This window comes from Notechis scutatus, chromosome 3 (assembly GCF_049901735.1).
Source record: "Notechis scutatus isolate UNSWTSFEM ecotype Mainland chromosome 3, rNotScu1.2, whole genome shotgun sequence".
Classification (NCBI taxonomy): Eukaryota; Metazoa; Chordata; class Lepidosauria; order Squamata; family Elapidae; genus Notechis; species Notechis scutatus.
The window spans coordinates 161993510-162015176 of NC_142011.1; the positions used below are offsets into that span (position 1 = coordinate 161993510).

General features: G+C 40.4%; 1 protein-coding gene across 1 annotated transcript in view; it reads right to left on the minus strand.

The window, feature by feature from the left end:
- Positions 1–21622, minus strand: part of ROCK1 (Rho associated coiled-coil containing protein kinase 1) — a 79972-nt gene extending 58350 nt beyond the window's left edge. The window contains exon 1 of the mRNA XM_087960079.1: positions 20475–21622. Within this exon, the coding sequence (XP_087816205.1) occupies positions 20475–20567 (93 nt within the window). The 5' untranslated portion in view covers positions 20568–21622. The remainder of the gene's footprint in view (positions 1–20474) is intronic.
- Between the last annotated feature and the right edge of the window lie 45 nt (positions 21623–21667).

Genomic DNA, 21667 nt, shown 5'->3' on the forward strand with positions numbered 1-21667 from the left:
AATTTTTGAATAGTTTGCCAATCTCATTTTTCACAGTAACTTTCTGATATTCTTCCCAATGCTTTAGTGTCTTCAACTGACAAACTACATTTCACATCTCTGGTCTCTGTATTCACCCCAATTAAACTAAATATATAATTTATTAATACTAATATGACCAGAAGTTGCACCATAACTTTTTAAAAGTTGAGAATGAAAGAATTCCTTGAGAATTTGTGAACAATTAATCCAATTTTGCCTCCAATTTCTTTCACTGAACTAAATATGAATGAAATGGCCTAGAACAGAAATAAAGAATACCATATAGACAGTGATGGGATTCAACCGGTGTTACTACCAGTTCGGTGACTACAGTTCGGTGACTACGCACGCTGCACACGTGTGTAAAAAAAACCTTTAGCTATGCCGTCTGGACAGTTGAAAAGCGCTGCACACAGGTGCGCAGTGTTTGGAAAGCCTCTTCTTTCCTGCTTTTTCAACCTCAGCTGTGCAACGCAAAGCAGCTGAGGTTGAAAAAGCAGGAAATAAAGGACAGGTAAGAGCCCAGGTAGGCGGGCGGGCCAAACAGCAGCAGACACAGAACCAGTTCGGTGTCTGCTCCTCTTCAGAGCTACTGGTTCTATAGAGCTGGGCAGAACCGGAAGCATCCCACCGCTGCATATAGAGGTCCACTACTGTCTTCCTTTGAATTTCTCTTATTATTTTCTGAAACTAGATTAAATATTCAGAGAATGTGATTTCAATGTCTTAATCTGACATAGAAATTAACCCACTTAGAATAACTAACTTGGTTCACTGAGGTTATTTAATAAAGATTCCCCAGGGGAAAAACAATTCCCTTTTTACTTTGAAACCTCCAAAAAAATGCTGAAGAAAAATTATCTACTTTTTATTCTATTTTTAACACTTCTGCTTAATTAACTGCAGTCACTCTGGACTATCATGTTTTAAGAAATAAATAAGAGGTAAGCAATTGAGTACCAACTCTCTGTTCTGGTGCAGATTCAGTTGAGGACTCAAATGACCATAAATTAGGAATTTGAGGATTATAGGTTTACTACAAATGATTATCTTGTTTGGGTTGAATACACGGGGAATCCTAAAAGAAAAATTAGTGGTTGAGCTGAGTTTTGTGCTGCCTGTGTGGGTAAGAGAACAAACTTTAGGAGGAATGATCCTGAATGAGTCTGAAACTTTAGTTCAAAGGTATAGTTTCTTATTTAGGGGCTTTGCCGTTCTCTCACATTCAAATTCAGAGGCAGAATACTTGCATTCTAGTGTTACCAGTTTCTATGAGATGGTTATTTATGACTGGTCACAAACATCAAAGCAACCATTTTGTGACTGTGCCTATATCTTATCAAAATTCCAAATATGTCAATTATACCCGCCTAAAACAATATATCTACTGTCTTGAACTAAAGATTACTGAGTAAAGCAGTACAATTCTGTCAAAGAGTCTTTGATAAAAAGAACAAATATATGCCATATTTCTTCAAGATCATTCCTACATATTTTCAATGAAACAAGTTACACAAATCACATGGCATTTACTTAAGAGTACTTTTTCTCATCTGGTAGCTATATTTCTCTTCTGATATATTTTAGTATAATCTTTAAAGTATCATAAAGCTATAAATGATATTAATGGCCAGGTTATTCAATTATGTATTAATAAAACTGAATACCGAAATTTACGTGCTATATTTATTGTACTATATGTGAATATCCAAACCTATGCATCACTTTGTGTGCATATATTTAAGTGACACAATATCCATAAATACATAATACTGTTACCATTTTTGTGTGTTCTTAATTTTAACATTCATTTGAAGTTCACTTCTCCAAAAGAAAAGTTCTAGTTATAATTTTACAGACACAGACACGCAATGTTTTGACTTGTTACCAAGCAACATTATTTCATATCGAAATGTCAAGAGTGATAATAATAGAATGAAGGACAGTGAAATAAAAAACTAAAAAGAAATTGCAGTCAATGAGTCTTTTCATCACAAGATATTATATAAAGATACTTTCAACATTCCACGACTAAGTATGAATAACTGTTACTACAAAATCAATTTTGAAGTATTTTAAATTAATTCAAACTAATTTACATTTTTAAAGACATTAAAATTATTTTGCATATGAACAAGAAGAAAATATTATTATTCATACTACTGACTGATCATTCAGCAAGGGCTACCTATATCTTTTACATTTCTTTTGAAGTTTTAACTTATATCTTCCTTCTAGTAAAGTATTGTTAGCTACACATAGAATAACTTGCAAGTTCCACTAAATGAATGAATTATAAAAATAAAGTCTCCAAATCAAACTAGATTTCTAGTAATTTCATTAACATATTCATGTAGTTATTTTGTTATTATGATAGAAGTGTCATGCATCCTTCTGGGACATTTTTTCAACTACACAGTTTAACACACAGCTGATAAGAGTCCGTAGTGGTCTCCTAAACCAGGGGTCTTCAACCTTGGCAACTTTAAGCCTGGCGGACTTCAACTGGTTGGGGAATTCTGAAAGTTGAAGTCCACCAGGCTTAAAGTTGCCAAGGTTGAAGACCCCTGTCCTAAACTATCATTATTCTTGCTGAATTTTATTTATTAATCAAATTTATAAGCCATTCTATCTAAAGAAACTTTGAGCAGCAAACAAAACTAAGAAATATGAACAATTGTAAAACACATATGCACACACAAATCCAGGCTGAGGAGCTCTCATTAAAATTTGCATAGATTGGGTTCATAACCCTAATTTTATTCATTATTTGATTTCTCAGATTGAAAAAATGCTTTGCAAGATTAACCTATACAAACATATAACTCTGCTGCTGGAAGAGGCCAGATAATAAATGGGAACATGATAAGAATTAGAAGTGTATCTGAAAAGGAAAAAAAAACAGGTAGTTCTTGTTGACTCTGCTTACAATTTTACTTCAGCTTTCCTTCTCCTTACTGCAACAGAAGAATATGATCCCAAGTTACTGGTTAAGTCCAAACGATAAAGATTTTCAGAACTCAATTCACAAAGAAGCAAATCTATAGTAAATCTGATAGCACTTTTACCCCACTCCCAGGCTCTTTGGAATGCTCACCCCAGCGCTGGGATACAAGTAGTCCTCAAATTACAACCGTTCATGTTGTGACCGTTCAAAGTTACAACGGCACTGAAAAAAGTGATTTATGACAGTTTTTCACTCTTTACAACCACTGCAGCATCCTCATGATCATGTGATCAAAATCCAGATGCTTGGCAACTGACTCATATTTATGATGATTGCAGTATCCCACGATCCTGTGATCACCTTTTGCAACCTTCTGATAAGCAAAGTCAATGGGGGGAGCCAGATTCACTTAGCAACTGTGTTATTAACAATTACAGTGATTCACTTAACAAGTGTGATAAAAAAAGGTTGCTAAGTGGGGCAAAATTAACTTAACAACTGTCTCATTTAGCGACAGAAAATTTTGGCTCAATTGTGATCATAAGTCAAGGACCATCTGTAATTAACAATAAGAGATTGTATTTACACTCATGACAAGAGAATAAGCAGGCACACAACGGGGTACACACTTTAAAAGGAATGTGCATGGTTGCAAGCTGCTTACAAACCAAACCAAAGTATTTAGTGTTATTAGAGTTTTGTCAGTGTTAGGCAGCAGCAACTAGAGGGTTCTAATCAACCAAAGTCACAGACTAAGGTTGTTAACTTGTAGATAGAACTTTTAAACAAGCAGTGTGATGCAGAGAAAAGCAGCTCATGAAGAGGTATCATGTTTAGGCATTCTCTGTGACAGAAGTTTAAAAAAAGGATTAGGAACTGGATAATATATCAAAACAGTTCAAGATCTCGGAGGTGTGGAGAGAAATTCTATAGTGAGGCTAAATCTTACCATATTTAGTACCCAAGAATCGGTGGTGATGTTCTCCCATTGATTCGCAAATAGGGCCAGGCTCCCGCCAATGGGAGGAGGGTACTGGCAGTCACTTGGAACGGCGTAAAGGATGACCTCCTGAGCCACAAAATGGCCGCTTGGCCTGGAATTGTTGCCAGAGCCTATCTCTAAACTCTGATTTGTCTGCCTGGCGGTCAGATCTTGGAGGGCAGGAAGGTTGAAATCGACTGTTGTCTTGTCTGGTGTCCATCAGATGAAAGGACTGCCTACGAACATATGTGGAGCCATGCCTATCCGCACGCCTGGTCATGGATGACAAAACCTTGCATTTGTCACTGTTTTCAACAAGGGATTCAATGCCTCCCCAAAAAGGGAGGTCCCTCTGTATGGGGCGGAGGCGAGCCTCCACTTGGTTCCAGTGTCCGCCTGCAAGCGGTGTGAGGTAATGTTAGAAGCAACAGCCCTGGAGGAAAAACGAGCTGCATGCAAGGATGCATCAACTGAAAATTCAGCAGCTGCCACCAGCTTGTTAATATCCTGGTGCAGCCATATTTCCTCTGGAGGAACTCTCGCTTGTAACTGGCAAAGCCAGAGTAAGGAGGTTCTGATGAAGAAGCAGCAGCCTTTACTGCCCAGGCATTAGCCTGATGGTTTCTGTGGATGTTTAATTCCAACTTCCTGTCTGCTGCTTTCAGAGTTTCCACTATGTCCCCAGACACAACGGTGGATGAAACCAGGGAAGTCAATGGTTCACCTACAGTAGGCAATTGTAGAGCTTCCAAGAGGATAGGAGCCATATTAAAGAATCTTTTGTCATTCTCTCCCAGGTTGGGAAATGTACCCGGCTGACCCCATTGTCACTGAACCACATTCAGGAACAGTTGGGACAAGGAACGTCCTCCAGGATTATGGTAGGTTCAGAAAAAACTGTGTTATTGGGACCCTGGAAATCCAATGGTTCCACAGGTGCATTAGACTCTGCTCCTATCTGGGCCGTAGATCTGGCCTTGTGGAGGAGAGACTTAAATAGCGCTGGACGGAATAGACCAGTGAAGGGATGGGGATCTGGTGAGAGATCCTCATCCTCTGATAATCCCTGTTCCCTCTGGTCCTCATCCTCCAACACTGATGCCCTGCTCCTGGAGGAATGGGTGGATGATACTGACCCTGAGACCAAAGTGCCTGAGTTTGGAAGTGGTAATGATGGATCATCTGATGGGAAGGTTCTGATGCTATGGAGGGCAGATGACTTCTGATCTGTAAATTGGTAGCAATGCTATGTGAAATAGCCTGTGAGATGAGGGTCTTAATTTCCTCAGACAGGCCAGATCTCTGCCTGTCCACTGGGAGGAGCCCCGCCGCAGTAGGAGTAAAAGTAGCTCCGGGGCACGAACCCTATCCCTAAACTGAGGCTCTGCAAACTCAGTTGCAATGCAAGAAAAGGGGAATTGTTTTCAATTTCCTCTGTTGCTAACCAATCTAGCCTTTCTGGAGCTGTGCTTTGTCAATTTGGACAATGCAGCAGAAACATTGCTGTTGCAAGCTGTCTGCTAACACTAAGTATTCAGCCATTTTGACTGCTTCAGCTCCAAATAAGGTGAGATTGATGGATTGATCGAGCAGCAACTTCCCCCCATGACCATTGACATGGATCAGTCCAGGCTCCCAGTGGTGGCGGCAAGACAGGGCTAACTGGGATAGCCAACACACACACACACACACACACACACACACACATGCAGGAATGTTCAGTACGTTAAGGAACTCCATGGTAGCTGGGCTGGCTTGTTAAGCCGACTCCTTTCTTTTAGCTGGGAAGTGCTGTGGCTGCAGGCACTGCCACCGGAGTTACCTGAGTGAGCCGAATCGCGCTTTCTGAGCACTATTTAGAATGGCCGGCTGCTGTCAAGGGGAAAGGAGCTGGTGCTTTTAGTGGGGAAATCACGAGCCTTAGGCTCCTCCAACTGCCTGCCAAAGCTGGAATTGAATGGCAGCAGTCAGTCCTGGGTAAGTGCTACAATACATTCCTGTTAAAAGCAGCCGATATTCGCGATAGCGCAATGATTGCGCTTCACTTGCAAACCGGTCAACAAGACTCCAATGCTTTTTTCTCCAAAGTTTCTTGAGCCAATCTTTATCACATCCCTATTGAGCCAAGACTGAGTTGGAACTGGGGTCTTGGCAGTTGACAGAGAGGCATGGCAAAGATTGAGGACGCAGTCTCTGGGCAGAAAGGCATGTGTCAACCTGAGCGTGGATTCTCCAATTGGCATGCTGAAGAAAAAGTTGAAGCTAGTGCACAACAGAGGTATTACAGGGGGAAACCTAGGGGCTCCAAATACTTGCGTGCATTGCCACATTCTGGACAAGTTGAAGTTTCCAGGTGTTTTTCTAGGGCAGCCCATGAAAAAAAGTATTGCAGTAATCCAGAGAGAAGCTAAGGCATAAGCAAGGCTTCCCAGTCCAGGAAAGGGCACAACTAATGTATCAGATGAATCTGTGAAAAGGTCACCCTAGCCATGGCTGCCACTTGCTCCTCAAGCAAGAACTATGAATCTAGAAAGTTCCCCAAATTGCGTACTGGCTTAGTCTGGGCAAGTGCTATCTCTTCCAGAGTTAAAGATGAAGAATTATCTGATCGAGGGAGGGGACGCAAAAACCCATAGTCACTCTGTCTTGCCAAGGTTGAATCGGGGCCAGTTCCTCCCCATCCAGACCCTTATAGCCTCTAGGCACTCCAGGCAGTATTGCCAATGCATCATTTGCCTGCCAAGGGATGGATATACATAATTGAATATCATCAGCATACTGAATTATTATTCCTTCACCCAATGTTATGAAGTACAGTAGCATACCATTATCTATGATATTTAAAAGTTACTAAAACAGAGAGAAAAATTAAGAGAAAGTTACTGTATTTATTCTCTCATCTCACTCCCAGGAAATATTGTCCATGACAATCACAACACTTTTCTCATAACATACCTTCAAGTTGCAAATTCCAAGTTAGCAGACACAAAAATGAGGAAACAAGGGGGTGCATGGGAGGGGCACTGCAAAGGTGAGAGACTGAGTCTGTGAGAGGTGCAGCATAGCTCAGGTACACAAGGGTGTAAGGGATTTTGCTAACAGGCTTGGCAAGAGTTAGGGCACAAGGGGAAGCACAGCTTGAGTTAGGCAGGATGAGTATGGCAAGGGTCAGGGAGGGTGCAAGACGATGTGATACAGCAATGGCGTGGAACAGATGTGAGGCAGTTGGGTACAGAAGAAATACAGTGAAGGTCAGGAAAGATGAGAGGAGTAGCATAGGACAAAAAGACACACAAGGATGCAGCGTGGGGAAGACGCACAAGTGCCCACATGATGCAAGTGCAGAGGGCCTGGGGAAGTGTGCTTGAGGGGACTTGTTGAGATTTGTTATTTTTCCTGAAAGATTCCCCATTGACTTTCTTGGGAAGCCAGCAGGGATTGATTCAGGGCACTGCAACCAATCATGAATGCAAACTGGTTGTCAAGTGCTCAGATTTCAATGACCTGACAGGGGATGCTGGGACAAGCAGAACATCAAAGACTAGTCATAACCACCATTGATTCAGTGCTTTTATAGCTTCAAACAAATAGTCATAGGTTAAGAATTATCTGTACTCAAACTATGTAGCCATAAAAAACTCAAGGCAGCAAACATGCATGTATGTATGCCAATTCAAAGGAGCAAACACACCTAATAATCCTGCCTATTTTTCCTACAACAACATTGTGACTTAAATTGGGCTAAGAGATGGTGACTGGCCCAAAGTTACCCAGCCAGCTATGAAATGGCCTGATTAATCCAGTTAAGATCCTTAAGAATGTGTTAGTTCAGTGATGTGCTGAAACTTATGTTTCTCATAATTAAGAGTCTGAAACTTTACGGTAACTTGGTTAATTGTTGGTTTACAACTAAGTATAATTTAAAAACACAAAATTTGGAGAAACTTACAATTAAATTAACCGCTTCTAAAATGTAACTCTTCAAGTCTCAAGCACTAACAATTATCCTTATTCATCTGTTCTATAATTTATGTCTCTAAAATACAGTACATTTATGAAGATTTGTAAAGTAATGATGTTTTGCATCACTCAGAGTGAGTAGTTTATATTTTTAAATCCACAAAAATTGCATGCTGGTTGGTTTAGACAGCATGCAAATCATAATTGTGGTTTATTTAACCACAGTTTGTTAAATAAATAACAGTTGTTTGGGCTGGGTATAACCACTAAGCAATTATCAATTTTACAAACAATGGCTGGATTATTAAACATGCTAAACCCAAACCAAATCTCATTATGGCTTACATAATATGTGAAATTAGTCATTTAGTGAGAAATGCAATAAAAATACAGAATAGATTCTGTGAATAAAACAACCTTTAAATTTTCCCAAAATAATCAAATATAAAAAATAAAGCCGAGGAAGAAGGCGGAGCCTCCTCGCTGACGGACCATAGATTGTGACTCTCTGCGGCTATGGTCCATGCTCTTTCGTTGGAGAGCCCCGATTATTATGATTAGGAGCTGAAGCTGCCTTGGAGGGGCGGCGGAGTAAGGGGAAGCCGCAAGCCAGGTTGAGGGGAGCCGCATCTCCCCCCCTGGGCTTGGTTTTTTTCCCCCTGAAGATGACTCAGCGGTGGTTTAAAATGGCCACCCCGAAGAGGAGGACTCAGCTGGATTAAGATTTGTGCAGGAGGGAAGAAAGAGGTGGATAACATCTGAACCGGGAAAACTGGGCAATACAACTAAACAAAAGTACCCCGGGAATAAGGTAACATGGAATTTTTAAGAAAAGAAAAGTGAGCGGTGAAATTACAAAGGGACGGGGGGAAAAAAGAAAATATTTTTGACAGCTAAGTGGGGCTTCGAACCGGGAAAAGAAGAAGCTGGAACTAAAGATTTAACTAAATTGGACTAAACAGAATAAACAGGCATAAAATAAAGCTGGGCTTAAGATTGTCAAAAGTAATAATAATAAAGTTTACAAATTGGAGACTGGACTGTGCTGGAATATTGAGGTTCGAAAAACCCTAAATAAAAAAATAGGGGGAAAAGGTGAAGACTTTGTATAATGGAGAGTGCCACCTTTTGACAAAAACTTGAGCTCAAACAAAAGGGGAAAGCATCCTGTTTCTGAATGAACTTGTGTGGATATAACATTAAAGAAATATTGAAACAAAGTAAGAATCTTAGAAAGTGAAAGCAGAACCAGAATAAAGAAAAAAGCAAGAAAAGACTGACTGTGGGATTGATTGATGTTTTTGGTATAGACCCTGGGCTGGAATAATTGAGAACTTTAGAACATTGAAAGAAGAAAGAAGGAAAGTAAAAGTTTTTTTTTTTTTTTGTGGACTTTAATGATCATAAAATATAAGAGTGTGTAATGATGATATCTCTTCGGGAATTAAAAATGGAACTTAAAAATATGAGAGAATTACCACAGGAAAGAGGCGAATCACTTTGCTCTGTGTTCGAAAAAATGGAAATGGCGATTGAAGAACAAGAAGAAAGAGCTTCAGAGGAGGAGGAGTCGATTCAAGGAGAAGACTTTTTAAATAGATAATTAACACAAAGAACACTACAAAGAAGTGGGGAAAGAAGGAAGGTTAAAAAGTTGAAATTTAAGAAGGCAATCAAAAGGGGGAATACCTGTGAAGTCAGGAAAGGCAGAAAGACCCAGCAGAAAAGGGGAAAGGAAGATATTAAGAAAGAGAGGAATATAAACTGGAATGAGAAAAGATATGGGGAAAAGAGGGGGAGGAGAAGCAGTAAGAAGCAGGTGCATGAAATAAAGAAATACGGAAATAGTAAAATGTTGAAAAGAAATTGTTTTTTTCAGAGATAATGGTTGATGAATTAAAAAGGGGATTCTGCAGGGTGACAAGGGGTAATAAGAACATTTCTGCAATTAAAAATATTTAGAAAATAGGGTAATATAGATCCTGATAACTCTTATTAAAAATCAAGGGGGGGAAATATGCTGCGGAATCCAAATGAAAAGATGTAATGATTATTATTGTAAGTTCTTAAAAATAATGGTTTATTGGGAATCAAGATGAGGGAATAAAGGTATATTTTAATCATTGAGGTGTCACACTCAAAACAGTAAAAGGGGGGAAACCTATACTTTTGTTTTTGTGTGTGTGTGTGTGTGTGTGTGTGTGTGTGTTAAAATTTGTATTAATCTAGAATTTATAAAAAGAATGTGTAATGGAAAGGGAATATGACAGACTAAAGAACCAACTAAATTAATAAGTTAATATAGACTATTAAAAGCTATCATTATTATTATTATTATTTTATTATTCTTAGGCAAACACATATTGTTTACCTTTATTTTTAAAATAAATATTAAAGGATTATATTTGAAATAATTGAAATGAAACAAAAAGATGTTTCGATTGAGATTAATGAAAGAGGCTAGAATTAATGTGTTTGTTTCTCTCCTTACTGAAAATTTGGAATGGAAAAGGTAATGATAGAATTAAGTATGCATATATGAATGTATAATTGCTGTCATATTTGTATGTAAAGGTGATGACCCGGAAATACGTTGTCCACTAAAAAGAGATTTTCGTTTTTAATGTGAAAAACTGAATAAAATTTGTTCAAAATAAATAAATAAAGCCATTACAAATTTGATAGAATTTTCCAAATGCCACAAAAATTATAATAATGTAAGTAATGCTAGTTGTAATAAGAGTAGTAATTGTTTTATTTTTGTATTTATTTGTAGAAAATACAACATTAGCAATTTGGATAATAACACACTATTTCCCAATTACTGATAGAACACTACAGAAATGATGATGGCAGAATTACAAGCTGTAATCAGTTCCTCTGTTTCATCTTATGAAGATAAAGACAGACTGGTAAGAAAGAGTGCTGGAATAATTTTCTGGAAATAACTTAGTAGAGGACTTTTCTAACATTTTCAGCCACAGTACCCATATGTTTCTTTTTATTTTGTAAAGCAAACGAACCCAGAACTCTTGATCAAGACCCAAATCTCTTATGACCGACAAATATCTATGTTTGGGTGAACATTTCTCCCCTTAGTATCTCACAAAATCTCATCAAATTTTCATGGAACCTAGGATTCTGAAAAGCATATTTTGAAAAGCTCAAATCTAGTAGACAATGTTATGGAACAGTCTGGTCCTAATTTTATGAAAAATTGGGGAAGGAAGAGGTTGATCTTGGAGAGTAAAACACACAATACAGTGATGACTGATCATAGACATGTCAGGAAATAGATCAGTTTAAATTTACTGATGATAAGTAAATCGAACCTCTAAAATGTTTATAATAAGATTATAAAAGTGAATTTTCTACTGTGGAGGGAAGATTTATCTAGGATATTAAAATCTTCCAGATTCACCAGAGGGAATTGTACTAAAAAGAAGAAATTATGTGCTAAAAGCCATGAAACCAATTGTTTATTAGTACCAGAAATATATCAGAACTATAGTTATGGAAAACTAGAGGATTCAATAGCGGACACAATCGCAGGTAAGATTGTGTAGCATATTTATATATTATTTTTAAAATATAAGCTATGATGGTGCTATATGGATATAATGACTGTGTTTCATTCAAAACAAAATATACTGCTGATTTTAGATATATCCACATCTTTCATTAGTAGCAACATATTTCATTCAGGTTATATGAGGCCAATAAATCATCATGGAGCCTATAGGGTTATAAAATTAGTATATTTTTAAATATAAGTTTATAGAACTAGATTCAGATATTTCCTCAGGTATTTTAAATTGATTTTATGATCTATCTACTTTATAATTTAGAGAAATCTTATTAGTTTATACCACAAATATTCATTGAATAAACTGCAAATAATTTTGGAGAAACAAAATTATTCAGATGCTTGGGATCATATGATTGAAAATATTTTTTTTAATCTGGGAAAAACCCTAGACATAAAAAATTACAATGTCAAGGTTACTTATGTTACTTTTACTTTTACTATGTTACTATTAGCGTGTTTCTCCAACAATACGACCCACCCCCCAGTAGGAAGGTCCAGCATTTTTATAGGCATAAGGTGAAATTAAGCCCCTCCCCCAAAATTTGGGCCTATTTAAAACATGCAAAATGGGGGAAAGGGCGGGGAGAAACTTGCCATTAGGAGCGGCATGTGGGCAGACTTGTCTCACCACCAGCAGCTTCTAACGGCTTATCATGGCAGAGCGCGGAGAGCTCCCTACCCCTGCCAAGTGCCTTTGCTGCAGACCCGGGTATGGTGCTGGCTGCAGGCCAGATCAGCGGGTGGGCGGCGGCGGCGTGGATGTTGGCCTCAGCAGCAATGGAGCACTTTGCATCGCAGAACCTTCATTGGCCACCACTGTTTCCTCCGCCTCTGACACTTTCCCTTCTGCCCTCGCCGCGGCTTATGCCGCATTCAGAGTGCTGCCATTGGGCAAGACGCAGAGCCTAGAGTCCCTGCTGGACATCGTGGTGGGTAGTGGAGAAGTGGCCCTTCCAGAGGATGGAGGAATGGTTTGAGCGCATCCTGGAGCCCGTGCAACGCTACATTGTTTACTGGTCCTTCCCCTGCAGTGAGACAGAGATCTGTATGTATTCCTCCTTCAACAGCAGCGCTGCCACCGAGGATTCCTCCGCCAGCACCGTTTCAGCCGCTTCTCGGGCAGGGGAGCTGCCTCCGTAGCTTCCACGGTTCCCACCAGCGGTGGTGCCTCTCTTGCCAGCGCAGTCTCCAACAACAGCGGCAGCAGCAGTGGGACAGACCCCCGCTGCCGAGAACCGCCTGCCCTCCTGCAGAGGCATCGCTTTGCTTGACGGCAGCGGCATCAATAAAGTCCTGCAAGTCAGTTGAGTCACTTGGGCTTCAGTGGGTGGAAGCGGGGGCAGGAGGGTGATGCCATCGTTTCTCTCCTCCCCATGCCTTGCTTTGCTTCCCGCCCCAGAGTTTCGGGTCACGGTCCCGTCACCTGTACAATCGGGCGCTCTCCTCTTGCTCCAGCCATCCAAAAAAAAAAAAAAACGTGGACCTTTTTCCCCTCTTTAAGTTTTCTTTATTCTCATTCCCTCCATCAGTTTCCTAAGAATACAGACTGAATCATCCTACAGACCCTTAGCACCCCCTCAGAAGTATGACTGAATGAATGAATCAGCAGGAGAATCCTCTCTCTCGCTGCAGGGGAAGAACCAGTATACAATGCGGTGCTGCACGGGCTCCAGGATGCACTCGAACCGTTCCTCTACCCACTGGAAGGGCCATTTCTCCACTACTTGCCACACCGTGATGTCCAGCAGGGACTCTGGCCTCTGCGTCTTGCCCAATGGTAGCACTCCGAATGCGGCATAAGCTGCAGCAAGGGCAGAAGGGAAAGTGATGGCGGCGGAGGAAGCAGCAGCAGCGGCTGATGAAAGTCCTGTGATGCAAAGTGCCCTGCCACTGCCGAGGCCGACATCTATGCCGCCACCCACCGACCCGGCCTGCAGCCAGCACCATACCTGGGTCTGCAGTAAAGGTGCTTGGCAGGGATAGGGAGCTCTCCACATTCCACCATGATTGGCCGTTAGGAGTGGCTGGTGGTGAGGTGTGGCTGCCCTCCAGGTGCTTTAGGCTAGGGTGCACCGGGGGGGGGGGAATTAAGTCACCCCCAAAAAGACAGCCTAGCTGTTTTTTCAGGGGGTCAAAAAAAATAAGGCCCAGTCTTATTTTCTGAGAAACACGGTATGTTACTGTTACTATTACTATGTCAAACCAAACCAATTATCCATTGTACCCATCTTCAATTATAAGTATGTTATAGCCTATGAGAGTTTTTTCCTTCATCTGATACTTATGAAAACTTTGGCTTAAGTTGTTCATAAAATGGTAACCAAGAATATATTCTGAGTTGCAAGTAACATTTACAAGCACTATTTCTTACAGGTAAAATTAAATGAAGCTTTCTTATAGTTGAAGGACTCTTTACATCAACTTAAGCGCATTTAAAAAATCTCACAATATTTATTACTTTTGATAGAAACTTTAGAGAAAAAAGCATTTTTACCCCACCAGATCTAATTTTCTATGCAGAACATATTCACAGAAAAAGTGAATAGCTTTTCTAATTGCTGCTCCACATAAAACTTCAGCCCATTAAAAACTATTTCATTTGAATCTAAGGAGGTAATATAAATTCTTGTTATACTGAACTAGTTATGCATCTCAGTCCTTAACTTTTGACTTCCTTACTCTCTGTTATGTGCCATGATGGCATGAAAGATTTTTGACAAATAATTGTCAAGGTGTTTCTAGATTTAACTGTTTGTGAAATAAGAATAAGCCAATCACCAAAGTGTTTTGGGTAAGTGGACAAAGAGACTTTTAAAGCCTCAACATTGGATACTGCATTAACATTACTCCTTCCCAGATATAATAGGATTGAAGTCTTATTGTCATTTTTTAAAAGGAATACAAATTCAAATTGTAGAAGTACGATTCTTTAGAGTACTGAAAATAAGACTCAACTAAAAAGCACACATTAAGATAAAAGCACCAAAATAGTTAATATAATCACACCTAAAGGAAAATATGAACTTTCTAGGAATAGTTCAGAAAGTTATATTAGATTTTAAAGCACTATAGAAATTCTAATTGCCCAAACTGATTTGTTTTTATTTTATTAGGTAACTAGTAATGTGGCCCCCAACTTTTTGGGCACCATGGACCGGTTCCATCTGAGAAAGGTTCTTCCGTAGCACAGTGGGGATGTGGTTTCACATGCTCCCTACATCCCATGGATGGGGCTTTGTTTGTGTGGCCCAGTTGCTGGCATGCTGTGGACCCATGCCAGTCCATAGACCAGGGTTTGGGGACCCCTGGTGTAACAGACTTAATTTCCAAGGAAAATTTGAGTTAGAATATTCTTAAAGTTTTAGTAATATTAGAAAATATTAGAAAAATCACATTTATGAGCACTAAAAATTCTGACTTAATTAAAATAGTAAATTTAGTAAATAGTAAATTAGAGCTGCAAGTTGCTTCATCCAAGGAATATAATATTTAGTTAAGAAAGATGAGAATAGAAATATTATCAAACAAAGTAACATAGTATATATACAGCTGTGTGAAAAAGTCCTGCACGCTTTCAGTTTTAAGCTGTATTTACATGTTTAATCAACTTTTCACTCATAGAAACCATACAAAATTAGTACGTTGATGAAAATGTCTGTAGTGGGATTGAGATGCATAATTTTTATTAATATAACCAAAGTCTTTTTAAGGTTTTGAGTGAGTTTATGTGCTAAAACAAACACAACTTGCATTTTCGAGAATGTTAGGATTGAAAGTAGCCAATCAGCAGTGAGCTTTGGCTGACCAATCAAAATGCAGAGGCTAAATCTATGAGCCAATCAATGTTGTCATACTCTCGGACTATAAATAGGCATGAAAAGCATCGAGAAATTTAATTTCGCTCTGGCTGCAGGCAAGGATGAAGGCCTTTGCTTTCACCAGTATTGAGCAGTGGCATCGCATCATTGTGCTTCATGAAGAGGATTACTCCTATACAGAAATAGCCAAGACAGTGAAATGCCATCATGCCACAGTGAGCAGAGTGGTTGAAAAATACCAAATAACTGGTTCAGTTGATGACAGGATCCACTCTGGAAGACCAAAAAAGTCGACAAAACGGCAAGATCGGGCTCTGCAATGCATTTCAATGGCTGACAGGAAGCTTACCTCATCTCAGATTACAAGAATTTGGGGTGAAACATGTGATGTAAAAGTGCGCATAAGCACAGTGCGTCACAGACTGCTTGCCAGAGGGCTCAAAGGGCTTGAAGTAAACCTTTGCTCACCGATGCTCACCACTCTCGTTGACGTGCATGGGCCAAGAAGTATGCCAAGTGGACCAACGAACAGTGGGCCAAGGTCATCTTCAGTGATGAGAGCAATTTCTACTTGACTGGGAATCAGTGCAATAAGTATGTCAAAAGATTTCCAGCTGAAGAATTTAGGCCATACTGCCTGAATCTTATCTGTGAAGTATCCATTGCATATGATGATCTGGGGCTGTATTGTTGCTTCTGGTATAAGTCAGATCCAAATCGTGCAAGGAATCATGAATTCCAAACAGTATGTTGAAGTCCTGGAAAAGACCATGCTCCCTTCAGCTCAGCAACTTGTAGGGAAGAACTTTTACTTCCAGGATGACAACGCTCCTTCTCATCGAGCCAAGGCCGTCCAGCAGTGGATGAAGAAGCATGGTGTTTGACTCCTGGATTGGCCAGTTCAGAGCCTGGATTTGAACCCAATTGAGAACTTGTGGGCCAAGATTGGTTATGAAATAAGCAAGAAGCATCTGAAAAGCAGATCAGCAGGAGCTGATTGAATCCATTATTGCAGCCTGGCACCACATTGTCATCAAAGATCCCGTGCAAAGGCTTATACATAGACTTATACAGTCTATGCCAGTGGTAGTCAACCTGGTCCCTACCACCCACTAGTGGGCATTCCAGCTTTGATGGTGGAAGGTAGGGGTTTTGTCCCCTACTTTATAAATCACCATTACTGTGGAACCAGGGGCGGTTAGAGAAAACTTTACTACTAACAGAGATACAAAAGTGGGAGGTAGGTATAAAAAGGTTGACTACCCCTGGTCTATGCGAAAGTGATACTGCCTGGTTATAAGCAATAAAGGCTGGCCAATTTCATACTAGTAACCATGTTTGGTTACATAAACGGTTCTTCTCAGGGCCACAAATAATAAAAATCTTAATGAAACACCAGCATCGGCCTTAGTAATTGCAACACGTATGCCACTGGGTATGCATCAATTAATCTGTTTCCATCGTCATTGTAAGCATGCAAGAAAATTCATAATCCCCATCCAAACAGCACCAAATTGCAAAAAGCTTATGCTTTTCACTAAAAAACCACCAGTATTTATTTCAATATAACAATATTTGCATAGCAGTTAGCATAAAATATCATAAAATCAACGGCCTATCCGAAAAATGTCATAAACAGTAAACCGTAAAGCGTGCAGAACTTTTTCACACAGCTGTAAAATGAAAACATTAACCCAACTATATCTATTATAGACTATACATGTACATAGGCTTTTGTTTTCAAAATGCAAAATGAAAGAGCCAATAATGTCAGGAGGAGGGGAAAAAGAGCCAGGAGAACAAGGGCAGAGCAGCATCTGGTGAGAAGTGATCTGCTATAACTTTTCCACTAATTTAGAATTTAGCTTAATATCAGAGTATACTCTCTGCATCAAGGCTAATTCAATCCCAAGAAAGCTATTTGAATAATGCTACACCTACTTGCAACAACTTAAAGCGCCTACGTCAGTGATGGTGAACCTTTTTGTTGTGGTGTACTGAAAGCGTATGCGCATATCAGCACCCACAATGCAATGCACCCCACCCCCTGCCCATGCACGCGCAACCTACCTTACCTGGACTGCACATGTGCACGCCTCCCAGCTGATTTTCAGCCCATTTGAGGGCATTTTCGCCTTCCTGGGGGCTTGAGGGAAGCCTCTGCAGCCTTTGGAGGCCGAAAAACGGGCCCATTTCAGCACTTCTAGTTTCGGCACTTCCGGTATTTCCAGAACGCCCATTTTTCAGCCTCCAAAGGCTGCAGAGGTTTCCCTTGAGCCCCAGGAGGGCGAAAAAGGCCTCAAACAGGCCAAAAATCAGCTGGGAGATGCACACATGTGCAGTGCAGGTAGGTTTGGCTGGGGCTCGTGTGCCTGCACAAATGGCATGCCATAGGTTCACCATCACAGGCCTATGTCCTTTCCAAGTGTCACATTATTGTCCTCCAAAGCAGCCATGAAATTAAGGAAAAGAACACATTTAGTTTAAGGTTATAAACAAAAAGCATGTTTGTGCTCCCAGCACTATTCCCAAATTAAAATACCATTTTCTCTAGATTAGATACACAAAATAACTATCTTGAACCTAACCCAATTATAAACAGAAAAAACCTACTAAGCTAGTTGGGCAAAAACTCTAATTCATATCAGGCATTTTCCTACTTCACTACAGGCCATACACATCTCTATTACTTGATAAGACATTTAGTAGTTAGTTACTCTTGATTATGGACTTAGTGTAACCATCAATGATTATGCTAAAAAAAATATCATTCCCATGAAGTAAATTCAAATGGTACACAGTAACAGTCAAATGAATCTGCCCCAATCATCAGCCTAACACACAAAGCATTTAGTATGAACAACTGATACAAGCAGTGCTCTCATATCAATATTATGCCCAACAGTGAGAAACTTCTAACATTTCAAGGACATTTCCAGGCTTTGTGCAACAGCTTAATAGCATTTTTCAAAACTGGAGGGAGATCTGAGGAAATTTAGGGGACTTTAAGGAGCAAAATGCTCTAGGTATTCCTGTTATGCACCTGATTTATATAGATAATACACATACACTACACACACATATATAAATAAAAATCAGGTCCATAACAGGAGTACCTAGAGAACTGTAGTTTGTGTGTGTGTGTGTGTGTGTGTGCTGAATATTCAGTAGCCTATTAATGCACTGATGGATATCTCCTGTCTATAAAAGAAAGAAAATATAATCATTTTGCATTTGGCAAAAACTGATAATAACGAAAGGCAGATTATTTTTTTTTAAAGTAGAATATAGTGATTGGATAGAAAGGCAATTAAAACAATGGCCTACTCTCTTATATTAAGCTTCTTCAATAATTATTTTCAAATATACTTGTCCTCAATGATTATAAAGTTTATAAACTAACCACAAAATAAAGATAAAATATGGTTGATTCTTTAATTTGCGCTGCTGTGTGACTTTCAGTTCTTTTTTTTTCCAGTATTGTACACTGGAAAGAGTTCTGTTATACCCTGATGTTGTACACTCTGCCATAATAGTTTTGAGGACTTAATCTAACATTCCCTCAACCCTGTTCAACTATTACAAAGTCTGCACTACTATTACCGTTAATGTTGTCATAACTCCTTATCACCCATCCCCTCCCACTTGTGACTGCATGACTGTAACTTTGTCGCTTGTATACTTACGATTTATATTGACTGTTTCCTAGTATGATTTGATTGCTTATGATGCTTGACTCTTGACGAATGTATCTTTTCTTTTATGTATACTGAGAGTATTTACACCAAGACAAATTCCTTGTGTGTCCAATCACACTTGGCCAATAAAGTATTCTATTCTATTCTATTTTAAAGTTACAACATTTTTATTATGGGGAAAAAATAAGGACAAAGAAGTCATATTGACTTATTCAAGTGGGTTAATATGAAAAATGAAATTATGCACAAGGGTATAAACCTAATTCAGCTACCTAAAATTCAATGTGTCATACACCAATTTAATCAGTCTCTTTAGTAGGATAGAAAACCATTGCCTACCTGGACTAATCTTAATTGGTTAGGAACCTATGTTCTACCATACTCCCCCCAGCTATATTTATACAACAAGCTATTCCATGGTTAACTGAAGTACAGTTTATTTACTTAACCAAGTGCCTGAATCAATAACCACAGAGCCATAAACAAGCTACATAGGTTCACTTCTGAGCCACTAACTAACCAAATGTTCAGTTTAGTATGTTTGAAAACATCCCTAATAGTAGCATAACAGTATCACTCCCTAAATCAGTACATGCAGTCATGTAAATAAGTCCAAATAAGAAAGCTAAATCTTATTTTTGTAACAGTGAATTTTTTTGTGTTAATATCATGTTAAGCCTCCATCAACTTCTAGGGTAACCCTTTCAATATCAGACAGTACATGGATTCTATTGATTGGAAAACACATAAATCATACAATCATCTTAACTTCTTTATGATAATTCAATTTATTTGACTTATTTGAACTAATTTCCGATTCTCAAAAGGGTTCCACAACACATTACAGGTACTCCTCATCTTACAATCATTTGAGGTGACTTACGTTTACAAATATTGCAGCCTCCCTGTGGTCACATGACCAAAATTTGGACACTTGGCAACCACCATATACCTTGGCAGCATCTTGGGAGTCACGTGATCACCATTTGCAACTTCTCAGGGAGCTTTGGACAAGCAATGTTAAATGAGGGAAGCTGAATTAATTCACTTAACAGCCATGGTGATTCATTTAACAACTGTAGCAAAAAAGGTCATAAAATTGGATGCAACTTGCTTAATAACTGCATCGTTTAGTGATGAAATTTCCAATCCTAATTGTCATAAATGGAGGACTCCCTATAGTGGGCCTCGACCCAAACATAAGCCTAGAAGAATTATTCTGAGAAAATAAAACTGCCTGAGACTGAGTGCTGATGCAAAAAGGCTTTGTCAAAATATTTCTAGTGCCCTTCTTCAAATCACTATCATCCATACATGCAAGGCTTAAACTTCCAGAAATAAAAAGGCAACCGAGATCTTTCATTTAAAAGGGTGGGTGGGTGGGTGGGGTGGGGGAAACCCTCAAGGAAGTCTTCCCCCCCGTTTAATAGAAACCAAAAAGGAAGTCAATGCCACTCACCAGTAAGCAGTCCGAATTCACTTCAGATTTGGGGTCTTTTATCATCATCCCGATTTTTTCAAACCGGGACTCAAAGCTTTCTCCTGTCGACATAATGCTGAAGTTCGAGGCGGTCTTCCTTAATCCACAGGAAATCAAATCTGGAGGAGGAGGGGGGGGTTGGTCTCCCTGAGCTCTCCCTCTCAGAGAAGAGCCGGAGACTGGCTGGGGTCGTCCCTTGTCCTCCCCCCGTTACACATCGTCGCGCGACAAAAGCGAACGTCGAAAACGGGAAGTGGGGCGCTGCTCGGTCCTGGGGGAGCCGCCTTCTCGGTTTGCCCCGCGGAGTCTCTTAGGCTGTGCTCCCTGGCCCGCCGGTGCGCTCTCGTCTCCAGCCCGAGGCCCTGCGTCGAAGGAACCACATTTTTTTTTCTTCCTCCCCCGATCAGCGTAGCGGTTCCTCCCGCTTCTCTTTGGGTATTAGCTGCACAGCAGCGGCTTTGAAAGAAGGGAAGAAGGGGTGGAGGAAAAGCGCGAGGCCTACCATGAAAAACAGGAAACTTTCTCAGCGGAGCGTCATCCAGCTGCTCCCTCCACCGAGACTCGGGCCTGAGGAGGCGCACGGCTTCATTTCGTACTCAAGCCACGGCGGAGGTTAGCGCGGGCGAGCCGCCTCAGAGGCCCCGCTAGCCCCCAACTTCTGGGTCAGGGAAAGCAAGCCGACGCCTCCGCTTTCGCTCTCCAGATGCGCGAGTTGTCTTCGGCCACCGCGTAACGGTTGAGATGCTTTCTTCCTCTCCTCGCTCCCTTTTCTCTCCTCTGTCGCGGCTTCTCCGGTCGCTGCGTTTCTCTCCCCCTTCTTCTCCCCGATGCTGACCGGGATTCAAAAGTCCCGGAGGAGTAGGTGCAGCTTGCCAGAGTTCCGCTGCTCCGCTGCTGCTGCCCCACCTCGGTCCGTCGTGGCGCCGGGGTGGGGGTAGGGGGGGGGCGGGGGAGAAAAGAGAACGGGGGGGAAAAAAATGCAAGCTCCTTCCAACTGCAGAGATGAGCGAAGGCAAAAAGTACAAAGCAGCAGGGTAGTCACTATCGCCTCAGTACGGTAGCTAATCAAGGAGGGAGCCCTCTCACAAATATGTCCGCCTTCCTGTTCAAATAGTCTAAGCAAGACCGGAGGAAAGGACGCATGCGCTGGAGGAGAACCCACCGCTGGCTGT